We start from the raw sequence: 18,717 nt of genomic DNA on the forward strand, positions 1-18,717 counted from the left end.
TAATGCAATTCATCTCATTTTAGTATATGCTTTTTCCTGGTTTTTTCTCTTTCTCCCCAATAGATTTTGTATCACGAGCACTAAGTCTTGGGACTAGGTGGGATAAGAGAGCTGTGAACTGAGAAAGAGTGGTGAGAGATTCAAATAGTGTGGATCCTTCGAGTGTGAAACAATTGAGACTTGTGAGATTGTGAGTGAAGCAATCTGTGAGGCATTGAGAATCAAGATTTGGAAGATTCTGGATCTTGCAAAAGAATCTTGGTGATTGCTGGAAAAGCTTGAGTGTGGATTGATCAAGATAGCATTATGAATGGCCATGCACCTAGAAATTTACCAATTCTTGATGGGGAAAAATGGTCCAAATGGAGTGTGCAGATGTGAGCCCTCTTTGGTTTTCAGGATGTCTATGAGGTGGTTCAGAATGGGATTGAAGAGCCTACAGCCAGCACACCAGATGCTCAAAGACAAGTTTGGAAGGATTTGAAGAAGAAAGACTGTAAGGCACTCTTTTTCTTGCATCAATGTGCGGACTCTTTACATTTTGAAAAAATTGTAGCTGCCACAACTTCGAAGGAGGCATGGGATATCCTAGCAAAAGCCTGTTCCGGTGATGACAGGTTGAAGAAAGTGAAGTTAAACACTTTGAAGAGACAATATGAACTGCTCCAGATGAAAGACAATAAGAGGATCTATGATTACTTCACAAGATTGCTCTGAATTGTGAATCAAATGCAAGAATGTGGTGAGAGATTCAAGGATCAAGATTTGGTAAAAAAGGTGATGAGAACTCTAACCCCTAGATTTGATGGGAGATTTGTTGTTATCGAAGAGGCAAGGGACCTGTCTGAGATGAAAATCGAGCAGCTACAAGCCTCTCTAGAAGCTCATGAGCTGAAGATGAATGAGAGGAGCCCAGCAAGATTGCAAGATCAGGCCTTGTATGCTTCAAAATAGAAGCAAGGTTGGAAGAACAAGAAGTGGAGAGGAAATGCTAAGAGATATAGCAACAAGCATGAACGAAAGAATCCTTCATTTCAAGGCAAGAATGACCAAACTAACTTTGCTCACTCAGTGCCATATGGAAGAAAAGGAGAATCTGGTTCAAGTAATAAGGCTGAAAAAGGAAGGTTTGACAAGAGCAAGATCAGATGCTACAATTGTCAAGGCTGGGGTCACTTTGCAAATAAATATGGAAGTGCAGATGTAAGAGAAAAGAAGAAAAAATATAGCAAAAATGAGGCTCATATGGCACAAGCAAAGCAACAAAATGAAAGTGAAAGTGGTTCAGATGTGGAAGCAGTTGTGTTGATGACAACCATATGCAATTTCAGTAGCAATGTGGATCCAGAAACATGGTATTTGGACACTGGATGTTTAAATCACATGACCTACAATCTAAATTGGCTTGTGAATCTTGATAACAGCAGGAGGTGCACCATAAAATTTGCAGATAACAGTACTGTGAAGAGCATGAGAGTTGGAAATGTTGCTTTCAGAATGAGTGATGGAAGTCTAGCAATAATAGAAGAAGTGATGTATGTGCCAGATATGAGGTGTAATCTGATGAGTTTGGGTCAGCTTATTTAAAAAGGTTTCTCAGCATCCTTGAAGAACAACTTTATGGATTTACTAGACCCAGGTGATGTAAGAGTGTTCAAAGTTCCATTGTCCAGAAATAGAACCTTTCAAGTGAATATGAATAATGCTGATGTGCAGTGTCTAGCATCAACTGCCAATGAAGATGAGAGTTGGCTTTGGCATTCTAGACTTGGGCATTTGAATTTCAAGGGTCTGCATCAACTCCAGTCACAAAAGCTAGTTGATGGCTTGCCCAGAATCAGAATTCCTCACAGAATCTGTGAAAGATGCTTGACAAGTAAGGAACCTAGGAACTCCTTCAAATCTGAATCACCTACTAAAGCAATTGAAGTGCTAGGAGTTGTATACTCTGATGTATGTGGCCCACTAGAAGTGTGTTCAATGGGAGGTAACAAATATTTTGTGACCTTCATTGATGAGTTTAGTAGGATGATGTGACTAATGATGAGGACATGACCAAGAGCAAGGGCAAGGATCCACTTGAAGGACTTGGAGGGCCTATGACAAGGGCTAGAGCAAGGAAAGCCAAGGAAGCTCTTTAACAAGTGCTTTCCATACTATTTGAATACAAGCCCAAGTTTCAAGGAGAAAAGTCCAAGGTTGTGAGTTGTATCATGGCCCAAATGGAGGAGGACTAAATGGCACCACTTTGTCTCAATTTTAGAGTGTTTAGTTTGTCTAAATAATGGCCCAATCCTTGTAAAGTTGGCTAACCAAAAATATGTTTTGGGTTAATCAACTAAAAGGGCTTTAGTAGGTTTAGTTCAAGTTGTAATAAGGGCCCAATTGGCAACCTAGACATCAGCCTTTTAGGAGACCAAATGGTGGCTGACTTGTTGGCTGTTGGGGGTGACTTTTGGTTGCCACAATTTCAGTTACACTCAGCCATTAAGTTTTTTTTTAATTCCCTAGGTTAATGACATTAAGTTATTTTAATTCTAGGTTAGTGGGTCATTACTAAAATCTGCTGTAAAGCTTCTATATAAGCTGAACCATTTTATCAATAAACATAAGTTGAGTTTTATTCAGAAAATTAGAGTTTATCTCTTTTATCTTAGTGAGAGTGATTCTCCTAAATTCTTGAGTGATTCAAGAACACCCTGGCTGTATCAAAGGACTTTCACCACCTTTGTGTGTTGCCTTCGCTGGAAAGAGTGATTCTTTCCTTCCTTTCATCATCACCCTTGTTCTTTCAAACCACAATTCTAGAAAATCCACTTCTGCCCAGAATTATCCCGTGGCCATAACTCTCGTTTTACGCAGTCAAATTAAGTGATTCTTGAGCCTAAATTGAATTTCAAAACGAGACCTTTCACCTCGTTTTGGAATCACCTCATTTGGAGCCTTGTAGCTTTAGTTATTGCCATTTCTATATTTCTGTCCAGCCACCACTTAACCTATGTTTTACCATCCCATTCATCCATTTTATGCCAAGAACCACCTTATTAAGACCCACGAAATCAACCACCTTATTTTCCATCCTTTCCTTAATCAATTTCCGCATTTTCCATCAAGGTTTAATCCTAGACGATCCTAAGTCAGCCCCTGTGCCATGAGGGTTCATATCATTTGGTATCAGAGCTCTGGTTCTAGGATCAACACTTCCTTTGCAGGAAATATTGGGTAACATCCTTCTTTATTCTCTTTGCCATTTATATTACCTTCTTATTCATATTTTTTTTTTAGGCTGAACCATTGCAAAAGTTAAGCCTTTTGATCTCTTTGTTAAAAAAAAAGCAGAATTTCGTATAAGCAACATTAAAAAAAAAAAATTGGGTTGAATGGTTCATGCTTGAAGATCTTAAAAAAAAAATCTCTTTAAGGTAATATATTGGTTGCATGAAGGATTGTTACTTGAATTCCTAAATTCTGAATTTTATTTCCTTCATTTGTGCCTAAAAACATTGTTAGCCTTTTTCTTGGTTAACCTTTTCCTTGTCTCTCTAGCCTTACCTTACACATATTGGTGAATTGTTCTTTGTTGTGGCCATAATCTCTTGAATTTCCTAAGAACTCAAGGGGAATTAGAGTGGTAAAAGGCAAGAGTGTTTCATTAGAGAAAGCCATAATTGTATGATACACTTGAGTGGGTGAGGTATTCAAACAGCAACTATAATTGTCTTGTTACGTTTGATTTGTTTGTTTGAGATGTCAGGTACTAATCCTAATGATGGAGTGGGGCTTTCGCAATTCCAAATGCAAGCTTTGATGCAACATTTGGAGAGGTTAATGAAACAACGAGATGATGCGCTCCATGAGAGGTTGGATCAAATGGAGAATAGAGATCATAATGAAGAACAAAGGAGGAGAAGAGGGAATGATGGTGTTCCTAGACAAAACCGAATTGATGGTATTAAACTCAACATTCCTCCATTTAAATGAAAGAATGATCCGAAGGCCTACTTGGAGTGGGAGATGAAAATAGATCATGTTTTCTCATGCAACAACTATGAGGAGGACCAAAAGGTGAAGCTTGCTGCCATGGAGTTTTCCGACTATGCTCTTGTGTGGTGGAACAAGCTACAAAAGAAGAGAACAAGAAATGAAGAGCCAATGGTTGATACATGGACGGAGATGAAAAAGATCATGAGGAAGCGATATGTGCCGGCTAGTTACTCAAGGGACTTGAAATTAAAGCTCCAAAAACTAACCCAAGGCAACAAGGGGGTTGAGGAGTATTTCAAGGAAATGGATGTGCTCATGATTCAAGCAAAGATTGAAGAAGATGAGGAGGTAACTATGGCTCGATTTCTTAATGGTTTGACTAATGATATCTGTGATATTGTTTAGCTGCAGGAGTTTGTTGAAATGGATGATTTGCTTCACAAAGCAATCCAAGTAGAGCAACAATTAAAAAGGAAAGGAGTGGCTATGAGGAGTTTTACCAACTTTGGTTCTTCTAGTTGGAAAGACAAAGGTAAGAAAGATGGGGCTGCTACTTCTAGTAGTTCCTCACCTATCCCATCAAAAACTCGCTCAAAGTCCCAAGAGGAACCCTCTAAAAGGAGTAGAGATGTGAAGTGTTTCAAGTGCCAAGGCCTAGGACACTATGCTTATGAGTGCCCTAACAAAAGGTCCATGGTTCTTAGAGATGGAGAATATATAAGTGAATCCGATGTTGAAGAAGAAGAGGAGAGTGAGTACGTAGAGGAAGAGGAGGCTCCGGAGGGAGATTTGTTGATGATTAGGCGGTTACTTGGTGGTCAATTGAACCATGAGGAGGAGAGCCAAAGAGAAAACATCTTTCACACTAGATGTTTAATCAATGGCAAGGTGTGCATGGTGATCATTGATGGAGGTAGTTGCACCAATGTGGCTAGTGCTAGATTAGTGTCAAAGCTAAATTTAGCTACTAAACCACATCCTAGGCCATACAAACTTCAATGGCTTAGTAAGGATGGGGAGGTGCAAGTGAGGCAGCAAGTTGAAGTGGACGTTTCCATTGGGAAATACAATGATAAGGTACTTTGTGATGTTGTTCCTATGGAGGCCAGTTACTTACTTTTGGGGAGACCATGGCAATTTGATAAAAGAGCCAATCATGACGGTTACACCAACAAGATCTCTTTCATGCACCAAGACAAAAAGATTGTGCTCAAGCCATTGAGTCCACAAGAAATGTGTGAGGATCAAAAGAAAATGAGAGAAAAACTTCTTCAAGAGAAAAGAGAAAAAGAAAAAGTGAACAAAACACTTGAGAGTGAGAAAAAGAGGGAAACACTTGAGAGGAAAAAGAGTGAACAAAAGAAGAGTGAAACACTTGGAGTGAGGGAGAGCTATTTAGCCACAAAAAGTGAGTTTAAGAGGTTGTTTCGTGCTAAACAGTCACTATATATCTTGTTTTGCAAAAATCAGATTTTGACCACTAACACTTTTGATGATTTTGAAGTACCTTCTAGTGTTAAAACTCTTTTGCAGGATTTTCAAGACATGTTTCCATCAAATGTGCCAAGTGGACTACCACCTTTGAGGGGAATTGAGCATCAAATTGATCTCATTCTGGGAGCTTCTTTGCCCAATAGGCCAGCCTATAGAAGTAATCCACAAGAAACCAAAGAGATTCAAAGGCAAGTGGATGAACTCATTAGCAAAGGTTGGGTAAGAGATAATATGAGTCCTTGTGCTGTCCCAGTGATTTTGGTCCCTAAAAAGGATGGGACATGGCGCATGTGTTCTGATTGTAGAGCCCTTAATAACATCACCATTAAATATAGGCATCCTATACCTAGGCTTGATGATTTGCTTGATGAATTGCATGGTGCATGTTACTTCTCTAAAATCGATTTAAAAAGTGGATACAATCAAATTAGGATTAGAGAAGGGGATGAATAGAAAACTGCTTTTAAAACAAAATATGGTTTGTATGAATGGTTGGTTATGCCTTTTGGCCTAACTAACGCTCCTAGCACTTTCATGAGACTAATGAACCATATCTTGAGAGAGTTCATAGGAAAGTTCATTGTGGTGTACTTTGATGATATTCTTATCTATAGCACTTCACTTGATTTGCATATTGATTATTTAAAATCTGTCTTGACTGTGCTTAGAAAAGAACAATTGTATGCCAATCTTGAAAAATGCATCTTTTGTACAAACCATGTTGTGTTTCTTGGTTTTGTTGTGAGTTCAAAAGGAGTGCAAGTTGATGAGGAGAAGGTTAGGACTATTCAAGAATGGCCTACACCTAAGTCCGTGACCGAGGTGAGGAGTTTTCATGGCTTAGCAAGTTTTTATAGACGATTTGTGAAGGATTTTAGCACATTGGCAGCACCTCTCAATGAAGTGCTCAAGAAAAATGTTGGTTTCAAATAGGGAGAGAAACAAGAAGAAGCTTTCAATGTTCTTAAGCAAAAGCTAACTAATGCCCCCATACTTGCATTGCCAAACTTTCAAAAATCTTTAGAAATTGAGTGTGATGCTTCAAATGTTGGGATTGGGGCTGTGTTGATGCAAGAAGGCCATCCAATTGCTTATTTTAGTGAAAAGTTAAGTGGTCCTACCCTTAACTATTCAACTTATGATAAGGAGTTGTATGCCTTAGTACGGGCTTTGAAAACATGGCAACACTACCTTTATCCCAAGGAATTTGTCATTCATAGTGACCACGAGTTCCTCAAATATATCAAGGGGCAAGGCAAGCTTAACAAAAGGCATGCGAAGTGGGTGGAATTCCTGGAGCAATTCCCTTATGTTATCAAACATAAAAAGGGAAAAGGTAATATTGTAGCCGATGCTCTTTCTCGGCATCATGCATTACTTTCTATGCTTGAAACAAAATTGATTTGTCTTGAATGTTTAAAAAGCATGTATGAAAATGATGAAACTTTTGGAGAAATTTTTAAAAATTGTGAAAATTTTTCAGAAAATGGTTTCTTTAGACATGAAGGCTTTCTTTTCAAAGAAAACAAATTGTGTGTGCCTAAATGTTCTACTAGAAATTTGCTTGTTTGTGAAGCACATGAAGGAGGTTTAATGGGGCATTTTGGGGTCCAAAAGACTCTAGAAACATTACAAGAACATTTTTATTGGCCTCATATGAAAAAGGATGTGCAAAAATTTTGTGAACATTGCATTGTATGTAAAAAGGCAAAGTCTAAGGTAAAGCCTCATGGATTGTATACTCCATTGCCAATTCCGAAGTATCTTTGGATTGATTTATCCATGGATTTTGTTTTGGGGCTGCCAAAAACAAGCAATGGTAGAGATTCCATTTTTGTGGTTGTTGATAGGTTTTCTAAAATGGCTCATTTTATTCCATGTAAAAAAATTGATGATGCTTCCCATGTGGCTGATTTGTTTTTCAAGGAGATTGTGAGACTCCATGGTTTGCCAAGGAGCATTGTTAGTGATAGGGACTCTAAGTTCCTAAGTCATTTTTGGAGGACTTTGTGGAGCAAGTTGGGCACTAAATTGTTATTTTCAACCACTTGTCACCCACAAACCGATGGGCAAACGGAAGTTGTTAATAGGACTTTGGGAACTTTGCTTAGGACAGTTTTGAAGAAGAACTTAAAAACTTGGGAAGCTTGTTTACCCCATGTTGAATTTTCTTACAATAGAGCTGTTCATAGCACCACTAATTGTTCTCCTTTTGAAGTTGTTTATGGTTTTAACCCACTAACTCCTCTTGATCTTTTGCCTATGCCTAATGTTTCTGTTTTTAAGCATAAAGAAGGTCAAGCAAAGGCGGACTATGTGAAGAAGCTTCATGAGAGAGTCAAAGATCAAATTGAGAGGAAAAATAAAAGCTATGCTAAACAAGCCAACAAAGGGAGAAAGAAGGTTGTCTTCGAACCCCGGAGATTGGGTTTGGGTGCACATGAGAAAAGAAAGGTTTCCGGAACAAAGGAAATCAAAGCTTCAACCAAGGGGAGATGGACCATTTCAAGTGCTTGAAAGAATCAATGACAATGCTTACAAAGTTGAGCTGCCCGGTGAGTATAATGTTAGTTCCACCTTCAATGTCTCTGCTTTATCTCTTTTTGATGCAGATGGAGAATCCGATTTAAGGACAAATCCTTCTCAAGAAGGAGAGAATGATGAGGACATGACCAAGAGCAAGGGCAAGGATCCACTTGAAGGACTTGGAGGGCCTATGACAAGGGCTAGAGCAAGGAAAGCCAAGGAAGCTCTTCAACAAGTGTTGTCCATACTATTTGAATACAAGCCCAAGTTTCAAGGAGAAAAGTCCAAGGTTGTGAGTTGTATCATAGCCCAAATGAAGGAGGACTAAATGGCACCACTTTGTCTCAATTTTAGAGTGTTTAGTTTGTCTAAATAATGGCCCAATCCTTGTAAAGTTGGCTAACCAAAAATATGTTTTGGGTTAATCAACTAAAAGGGCTTTAGTAGGTTTAGTTCAAGTTGTAATAAGGGCCCAATTGGCAACCTAGGCATCAGCCTTTTGGGAGACCAAATGGTGGCTGACTTGTTGGCTGTTGGGGGTGACTTTTGGTTGCCACAATTTCAGTTACACTCAGCCATTAAGTTTTTTTTTTAATTCCCTAGGTTAATGGCATTAAGTTATTTTAATTCTAGGTTAGTGGGTCATTACTAAAATCTGCTGTAAAGCTTCTATATAAGCTGAACCATTTTATCAATAAACACAAGTTGAGTTTTATTCAGAAAATTAGAGTTTATCTCTTTTATCTTAGTGAGAGTGATTCTCCTAAATTCTTGAGTGATTCAAGAACACCCTGGCTGTATCAAAGGACTTTCACAACCTTTCTGTGTTGCCCTCGCCGGAAAGAGTGATTCTTTCCTTCCTTTAATCTTCAACCTTGTTCTTTCAAACCACAATTCTAGAAAATCCACTTCTGCCCAGAATTATCTCGTGGCCATAACTCTCGTTTTACGCAGTCAAATTAAGTGATTCTTGAGCCTAAATTGAATTTCAAAACGAGACCTTTCACCTCGTTTTGGAATCACCTCATTTGGAGCCTTGTAGCTTCAGTTATTGCCATTTCTATATTTCTATCCAGCCACTACTTAACCTACGTTTTACCATCCCATTCATCCATTTTATGCCAAGAACCACCTTATTAAGACCCACGAAATTAACCACCTTATTTTCCATCCTTTCCTTAATCAATTTCCGCATTTTCCATCAAGGTTTAATCCTAGATGATCCTAAGTCAGCCCTTGTGCCATGAGGGTTCATATCACTGTACCTGATAAAAGCCAAGAGTGAAGTGCTTTCTATATTCAAGGAGTTTAAAGTGTTGAGTGAAAAACAAAGTGGAAAATCAATCAAGGTTATTAGAATAGATGGTGAAGGGGAGTATACATCAAAGGATTTCGAATTTTTCTGTATCCAGCATGGCATAGTTCTTGAAGTTACTGCTTCATATACTCCTCAACATAATGGGTTGGGTGAAAGAAAGAATAGGATTGTAATGAACATGGCTAAATGTATGCTGAAGGAGAAACACCTGCCATCAGAATTTTGGGGAGAAGTTGTGTCCACTGCAGTCTATATACTGAATAAGAGTCCAACTAAGAAGCTAAAGGATAAAGTTCCTGAAGAAGTATGGACACAAAGGAAGCCAACAGTGAAGCATGTGAGGGTGTTTGGGTCTTTATGCTTCAAACATGTACCTGATGAGAAGAGAAAGAAGCTTCAAGACAAGAGTGTACCTATGATACTGGTTGGATATCACCCAACTGGTGCCTACAGGCTGCTTGAACCACTGTCTAAGAAAATCTTCATAAGTAGAGATGTGGTACTTGATGTAGATGGCTCATGGGATTGGAAGAAGAAATCTACAATCAGTACCCTAGTTGAAGAGGAGAATACTAAGGCAGAAATCATTGAAGAAACTGGAATTGAAGTTGAAAATGATAGGTCTATAGATGTGCATCTCTGACCACAAAGAGATAGGCACTTTCCTTTGAAGTTTAAAGACTATCATGTGGAGTTGCCTAACATTCTTGGCCAAGTAGCAGTAACTGAAGATGAAGAAAAAGTAGAAGCAAAGAGAAATGCAAGTGAGTTTGTACATTTTTCTTTCCTGGCAGATGTTGAACCAATTGATTTCAGAGATGCACTGCAGCAAGATCAGTGGAAGGCTGCAATAGAAGAGGAATTGAGGGCAATTGAAAGAAATCAAATCTGGGATCTTGTTGACCTACCTTCAAATCAGTCTCTCATTAATGTGAAGTGGGTATTCAAGCTGAAATTAAAGCCAAATGGATTTGTAGAAAAGCAAGGTTAGTTGCAAGAGGTTTCCTCCAAAAATCTGGTTTGGATTATTCTGAAGTATTTGCTCCAGTAGCTAGGCTAGAAACCATAAGGTTGGTAATAGCACAAGCCCATAATAGAGATTGGTCCTTATACCAGATTGATGTAAAGTCAGCTTTCCTGAATGGTACCTTGGAAAACGAGGTGTTTGTTAAACAACCTCCTAGTTTTGAGATCAAAGGCAAGGAAGATAAAGTGTTCAAATTGCATAAGGCATTGTATGGCCTAAAGCAAGCTCCAAGGGCCTGGAACAAGAGAATAGACTCTTTTCTGATAAAAGAAAGCTTCCACAAGTGTGAAAAGGAACATGGAATATATGTAAGGAAGAATGGCAGAGAAGACATGATAATTTTGTGCCTGTATGTTGATGATTTGCTGATCACGGGAAGCAATCCACTGGCTATAGAGAAATTTAAGGAGAGATTGAAGCTTGAATTTGAAATGACAGATATGGGATTGCTCTCATATTTTCTAGGAATGGAATTCAAGAAAGCAAAGGAGTTGTTGATCATGCACCAACAAAAGTATACAACTGATCTGCTCAAAAGATTCCAGATGATGAGCTGCAATCCAACATCCACTCCAGTTGAACCAGACTTGAAGTTAGTGAAGGATGAGTCAGAAAAATCAGTGGATAGCACCCTATTCAAGCAAGTTGTAGGGTCATTGAGATATCTCTGTAATACAAGACTAGATATCTCATTTGTGGCGGGTCTAATTAGCATATTTTCAGACGATCCTAAGGCCTCTCATTGGGCTGCGGCCAAGAGGATCCTGAGATACCTTAGAGGCACACTCAATTATGGTATTTTTTTTACTAAGGAAGCTGATCAAGATGCTTTCACAGACCAGGTGGAAATTTCAAAATTAATTGGCTTCTCAGATTCTGATTGGTGTAGAGACAAGGTGGAAAGGAAAAGCACTAGAGGCTATCTTTTCAAGTTTCTGCGTACATCAATAAGTTCGTGTTCCAAGAAACAGCAAGTGGTGGCTTTATCCTCATGTGAGGCAGAGTACATAGTAGCTTGCTATGCTGCATGTCAAGCCTTGCGGTTGGACTCCTTGCTTAAAGAATTGAAGGTGGAAATTCAGAGGCCAGTTAGATTGTATGTAGACAACAAATCTACTATCAGTTTGGCCATGAATCCAGTAGCACATGGAAGATCAAAACATTGAGACTAGATTTCATTTTCTGAGGGAAAAGGTGAGCAAGAAGCAGCTGGATTTGAGGTATTGCAGCACTGAAATGCAGCTGGCAGATATTTTTACAAAAGGATTAAAGGTGAATAGCTTTGTAGTATTAAGAGTTAAGCTTGGTGTTTCACCTATGGAGATTTTGAATTAAGGAGGTGTGTTAGTTGTAATTTAGAATATTAGTTGTAAAGTTTGGTAGTTTGTTTAGTTAGTTGAGTGTGATAAGGCAGTGATTGAGGCTGAGCTTGAGTTGTATATTAGTTTGTGCAGCTAGCAATGTTGGTCGTGGTGGAAAATGGATCATTACAATAGCCCTCTATCACCCGCCCTGTTGGATAAAAGTCATAAAATTAACTGACTGTGGATATTAAAATAATATGTGAACAAGGTAGTAAGAACAACTTTTACTAATATAAATTTGACTTGCAAAAACATTAGGTCAAATTTCTCAATAGGTTCATAAATTATTTGCAAATTTTCAAATAGATTTCTAAACTATATTTTTTTAATTAGGTCCCTGATCATATATATTCAAATTATCATTTTGCAAAACATCAATCTTGAAAACTTTTTCTTGCATGGAAGTACATTTGTGAAACATCAATTAGTGATTGAATATTTATATTTACATGCATCAACAATAGGAAAACTAAGGAAATGTTAAACAATATCACATAGCAGAGCATTTTATTCAAGCAGTTGGGTACGAGGCATCCATGGCAATGCCGCACAGGCCTTCTTGGGCATCTATGCCTCGTAGCATTCTTATGTATCCTTCTTCACCCCATTGTGTGCCCCATGAATTCTTCACTATCCAATACTGAATACCATCATCAGTGCTACCATAACCAACAGCAGTAACACCATGGTCTAGTTGAGTCCCACATTGTCCTGTGAAAACTCCACTTGAGTAAAATTGGAAAGCAGATCCTCCAGCATCAATGGAAACCGACACCGGTTGGTTTGCAACTGCTTTCTGTAGTTCCTCCTCACAATTAACAGGTACTGTTTCATAGCCCTTTATTTGAGCTCCAGGAGAAGCCTCTTTGTTAGTGTCACAAGTTCCATTAACAGCTGTGTAGGGGTAGTTTGCCTCACTGCTGATTCCGCCATTTTTTATAATGAATTCAAACCCATGTTCCATGAGACCTCCATCACATCCATGATCTACACTATCACAATCCACTAACTCTTGCTCTGAGAGGGATACTAGGTTTCCTGTAGTTATTTGGTAGATACCTTCTGTTGCAGCAACTGCTGAAAATGCCCAACAGCTACAAACCTATTTGCTTAGTTTCATGGCGGTGTTCACAAAGAAAACATATAGTAGTGTCACTAGCATGGGTTTTTTTTTTTTTTTTTTTGTGTTACATACCACATTGGCCTTGGTCCTTGATTGAAGTAGCATCACCTTTCTGCCTCCAATCCACTGCCCAAGGAATATCAGTAACGTTTTCATACTTGAATGGTGTTTGTGTTGTTATTCTCAACCCTTGCCAATGTGAACCTTTGTATCCTTTATGGGAAGCCATAAATTCCTCATTAGTTTGGTCAGCTAGGTGATTGATGCTAAGCTTGTAAGGTTTGTTGCCAGCAGCATTGAAGGATTCAATGAATTCAACATTGTTTTCGAATATCAGGAAACGTTTTTCATCTCAGCAGAATCCTTGTATACTTTACCATATTTTTCCATCCACTGCTCATGTCTTTCGTACATGGATGCATCATGGAGTTTGCGGGACTTTACTTGGGAAGTGCAAATTGAGAGAAGGAGAAGTAGAGCTAAAACTTTCAGGTTTTTGCCAATGGAAATCATCTCTTTGTTAGCAATTAATGACACTACGTACTGATTAATTGTTGCTAGAGAAACTCTATTGAGTTTAGTGTTTGGAGCTAGATGTGTAAATTGGTATGCTCCTAAGGCAATGTTTCGATTAGTATATATAGGATTATTGTCCCTTTAAGGGGAATTATTTTAATCTTAGTCAGAATGAAACTGTATTCTGACGGATGTCCCCTGTTATGGTAAATTGCTTTGTTATATAAATTGGATCTCTTAAAAGTCAAAAGACGGGCAAGGTAAAGTTCCAAAATCCAATTAGTTGAATAAGCTTAAATAACAAAAAGGAAATATATATATATATATATAACTACAAAAGAATCTCCGCAATAATCTAATAAGCCTTATGTATAATTAAAATAAAAAGAAAAGAAAAAAAAAAGACTGGCTACGGTTTTATGTTGAACAATGGATTAACTTCCTATTCGGATGCCACAAATTGTATTATTCTGAGGGCGAATTTTACAAGGAACTTGATATGACCTGAGGCCTGAGCCACCACGGTTCCGCTAAATAGCAGCTGGTCACATAAATAAGTTACTTTTTAAATATTATTTTATAGTCCTTAACATATATTAATAATTACTTGGATCGGATTATCACGTTTTTAATCCCAAAGTTTTAGAATTACTGTTTTTAGTCTCAGTTATTTTTTACTTGCTAATCTTTCTTAATTAATTTTTTGCATTCTTACATTTAGTCCCTTGAAAAAAAAAGTCAAAAGACAATCTAAAAGCAATTAAAAAAAGTTCAAGGATTAATAAAAGAAATTCTAAAAAATTTAAGGATCATAAGGATAGTAAATCCTAATTAATCTGATCCAAAAATTTCATTATATATTATGTTTAAATCCTTGATTTCATATTTTTCCTTCTCTTAGCTTTCAGGATGCAATCAGGCTGTAAAATATACATATTTTCCTATGGAAAACATTACTCAAAGAAGAAGGACAAAGTAGCTAATTAACTAGATGATGTGATGTGTCAATTTGGTGGATGCTGAAGAATCATTATTACGCTCATGCCTGTGATTCCAATTTGCACTGTGAATGTTTCCACAAATTAAAAGAATAATAATCTCAGCCATTACATGGTTTAGTATTATATCCGACGCGCGGTGCCTGTTAAAGAATACGACGGACCCTAATTTGCAAGTCCATTTTACACGTTAGATATATTCTATTTTGTCTAGAGTTCCCTATCCCAACTTTTCAATGTGTTTAATGCATTAGAAAAATTAAAGTGTGAGTAGATTATAATAAACATACCACAGTTTCTCTTTGCAAATCAATTAAGTTATTAAATATAGATAGATTGATTTTATAGAGAATAATAACTTTTATTTTTTATTTGAACCACAATATTCTTTATGCGATATAAGTCTTGTTTGAGTCATGAGCATCAATAATATGATGAAACTAATTATTTTCATACACAATATAGATTGATTTTATAGAGAATAATAACTTTTATTTTTTATTTGAACCACATAATTCTTTATGCGATATAAGTCTTGTTTGAGTCATGAGCATCAATAATATGATGAAACTAATTATTTTCATACACAATACTTAAAATTGAAATCTTGATTAAAAATAAAACATGTATCAATAAAACTAACAATAATAATGAACAATAACTTTTATATTAATTTCAGTAAAAAAACACTATTATATAAATATACTAAACAACAACAAAAAAAGAAAGCATGGAATATATTTTGAGTTATAAGGTTAGCTTGCAATGGAAGACATAATTTTAAAAGCCGGACTAATCTGACCGAGAACCAGTGGTCTGGAAGGGTCGAGTCTCTTGTTGGAACACTAATAGGTTGCATATATACTAGCCCGAAAATATAAGGAAAATGATGATTAGAGATACAACGTGCATACACCAAATTAAACTCTTTAAGATTTATATATGAATTAATAGCAGCAATCAAGCAGTTGGATATAAGGCACCCGTAGCAATTCCACATAAACCTTCCTTGGCACGTATATCTCTCTTCATCCTTATATACCCTTTCTCACCCCATTCAGTGCCCCATGAATTCTTTACCAGCCAATATTTATTGCCACCACGAGCTTTTCCATAACCAACTACGGTAACAGAATGATCTATATCAGTTCCACACTTTCCTGTAAAAATCCCACTTGAGTAAAATTGGAAAGCATATCCTCCAGCTTCAACATAAGCTGACACTGGTTGATGTGCCACAGCTTTTAGGAGAGCCTTTTCACTATTTGAAGGAACTTGCTCATACCCTTTAATCTGGACTACACCATGAGTTTCCTTCTTAACCTTGCAAGTCTTGTTAACTCCTTTGTAGGGGTAGTGTGTTTCACTTGCTACTCCACCTTTCTTGGCAATGAATTCAAAGGCATCTTCCACATATCCACCATAGCATCCTTCGCTGTCACCTTTAACACAATCAACTAGTTCTTGCTCTGATAGAGACACTAATTCACCTTTAGTTATTTGATGGAGACCCTCAATTGTAGCCACAGTTGAAAATGCCCAACAACTTCCTGTTTTCACACAAACAAAACCAAGTTGATATTAATTAGCACTTTTTTTTAAAAATAAAAACACAAATAAATAATGTAATTGAACTAGTGAAGGTGGGAAACAGAATCTTACGACATGTTCCTTGGTCCTTGATTGGAGTAACAGCACCTCTTTTCCTCCAGTCCAAGCTAGAAGGAATCCTAGTCACACTGTCATACTTGAACGATGCTTCTGTTGCTGTTGCTGTCCGCACGTTATGTTCCTTCTTCTGACCATTAATTAGTAAAGCCTTAAATTCTTCATTATGAAGGTCAGCAAATTGGTTAATGCTAAGGTTGAAAGGTTTGTCCCCAGCAGCATGGAAAGACTCAATGAAGTGCACATTGTTTTTAAATATTTGGAAACGTTTTTCCTTCTCGGCAGCATCCTTGTAAACCTTACCATACTGTGCCATCCACTTCTCATGTTTCACTGATGAGTAGGCCTCAGACAACCTGCGAGACATTACTTGGGATGTCCACACAGTGAGAACAAGGAACACAACTAAAATATTTTTTTTTTGGCTAAATGAACACATGTTGTAATCAGAGCTATTGGGTTTAGCTTTGTGGCATAGACAAAGAAAAAATGGTTTAAGTTATTTTGCAGCGAAGGCAATGACAACTACAATTAATTTATAGTGGAGAGGGCTATTCAAAAGTTGTTTCATAGTGCGTGAAATAGTTGGTACCACAACTTGGTCAGCAATGACTTTCTGCTCAGATTCTCCACCGCACTGAATAACGTACGTCATGCTAATTTGTTGAGTCATTTATTCAGCATATTGCTTTCGACGAAAGATCCTTTTCCAGTCCAAATTTATTTAGAATTGGACGACCACAGGTGCTAAATCCCTCTAGCCAGAATGTGTGGCAATTTAATCTAATAAAACAAATTATATATACCATTTTTCATATGTTGAAAAAAAAGGGTTTGAGCTTTTGCTTACGCCAGCCCTGAATGACGCCAGTTATATATGTATGATCAGTAAAGAAATGTGTACAAAATATTACGACTTTGTTTGGAAAAGCTTTAAACGGAAAAATCACATGTTTCAATGCAAAAATGCACTTGCTTTTCTATTGCATTCAATTTGACGCCTCTACAAACACACACCACATTGTTCAACAGTGGTGAAGGTAAACCAGTATAAATCTTTGTGTTATGTGTTTTCATTTATTCTCTGCTGTAAGCCTTGGATTTAAATGAAAACACATGAGACTACTTTCAGTTCTTCACTAATCATCTAGTTTTACTAATTTTAACAAGTTACAAGTATTATTCATTACCACTTATGGTTCTACAACAAAAGTCCTACACCAAGCTAGTTAGAATCCAATATTCTTCACCCTAAAATCCCATTATTGACACTATACAAATCAAACAAATTTATTATTTGTTTGCGCAATGACTAACTCTTAATCATCTTATAGATGAATATATAATATCAATACTTAGTCTTTTCTCTCAATGCGTTTAAGGTGTTTTGAGAGATTTTTAGAACTATACAATAATTTGCAAAAAGAATTTGAATGAGGGTGTAAGTTCTTAACCATGTCTTTCAAACCTTTGATATTTATAAGTCTTCTTTAACAAGTGTTTGTTGTCTCTGAGATAAATTTATTCCCTTGAGTTCCAGTATAAAGATTTAGATTATGGTCATTGGAATATTTAATGCTTACATTAAATATACGTATTCCTTCATACTAAAAAATCACTATTTGTGAACTTTTGTGTTTATCACTTCAATACTTCAATAGAAAACCACTTGTTTTAAGTTAGAATAGGTCGATCTATCACCAGTAATACACTTCTTTTGATGGTATATAGTAACTTTCGGATCTTGAACTTCAATAATAATAATAATATAAGGGCAGAATAATTATCGCTTCCTTTAAAGTACCTAAACTTTTTTTTCCTCGGGTATCTTGTAATGTTTTCAATATTTAAAGCTGCGAATGGGCTTAAAGAACAGCATATATGCGGATAAGAAACACGCCATATATCAGACAATATGCGGCTACAATGTTATAGTCTGATGTTAATGGAGCATTCTATAGATGAAAAGATCGCTTTCCTGCAAATTCCATGTTTCAAATAATTCCATAAGGCCCTACATAGTGATTGGGTAGTATACCAGTCAACGAATAATAGTGACGCTAGCTTTTCTGGGAGGAACCCAAGCGCATTATATTCCAGAACGGAATCTTGTAATTCTTTTTAATAGTTAATGGATATGTCTTTCAAAACAACCAATTACTGGTCAAATATGGAAAATCTGGCTTTTTGAATACACGTGTGAATACACGGATACACACCGCTAAATGATAAACTATATGCCAACTTCCCTGTTTTCTTATTTTATATTTATGAAGTAAATTATAGCAATATCTCCTAATCTTTTATCCAATTATGCATATTATTTTTTATTTTCTTACACTTATTTTTCTTTAAATTTGAAAATATTATACTAACACTTCTTATATATTGAAATCACAATATCCTCTCAAACCTTTCTTTCACATTCTTCCCAATAAGATTATTATAGAAAATTGATGAATCTTTATAAGTCTCAAAAGAATTAGGAAGAATCATAAAAACAATGTTATAATGTGAGAAATGACATAAATGATATGTAAAAAAAACAATTTTAACTCAAAAGAATTCAAAAATAATTTTATTGTCTGACACACTATAATCATGAAAAACATATCAGACAGTAAAATTGATTTTGGATTCTTTTATAGTTAGATTTAGTTTTTGTGTGTTGCATATCATTAATGGTCTTCCTTGCGTTA

At 36.7% G+C, this 18,717-nt stretch overlaps 2 protein-coding genes and 1 pseudogene across 2 annotated transcripts; 1 reads left to right on the plus strand and 2 right to left on the minus strand.

The window, feature by feature from the left end:
- The first annotated feature begins 729 nt into the window (after positions 1 to 729).
- LOC106795284 (uncharacterized) lies at positions 730 to 1,587 on the plus strand. Its single transcript, XM_014764702.1, has 2 exons — positions 730 to 938; positions 1,086 to 1,587. The coding sequence occupies exons 1-2, from the start codon at positions 730 to 732 to the stop codon at positions 1,585 to 1,587; spliced, it is 711 nt and encodes a 236-aa protein (XP_014620188.1).
- A 10,637-nt stretch (positions 1,588 to 12,224) lies between these two features.
- Positions 12,225 to 13,887, minus strand: LOC100816793 (ervatamin-B-like; annotated as a pseudogene).
- Positions 13,888 to 14,991: 1,104 nt separating this feature from the next.
- On the minus strand, positions 14,992 to 16,526 carry LOC100817009 (senescence-specific cysteine protease SAG39). Its single transcript, XM_003540943.4, has 2 exons — positions 16,013 to 16,526; positions 14,992 to 15,900 (listed from the first exon to the last, which is right to left on the minus strand). The coding sequence occupies exons 1-2, from the start codon at positions 16,455 to 16,457 to the stop codon at positions 15,311 to 15,313; spliced, it is 1,035 nt and encodes a 344-aa protein (XP_003540991.2). The 5' UTR covers positions 16,458 to 16,526; the 3' UTR covers positions 14,992 to 15,310.
- Between the last annotated feature and the right edge of the window lie 2,191 nt (positions 16,527 to 18,717).

This window comes from Glycine max, chromosome 12 (assembly GCF_000004515.6).
Source record: "Glycine max cultivar Williams 82 chromosome 12, Glycine_max_v4.0, whole genome shotgun sequence".
Taxonomy (NCBI): Eukaryota; Viridiplantae; Streptophyta; class Magnoliopsida; order Fabales; family Fabaceae; genus Glycine; species Glycine max.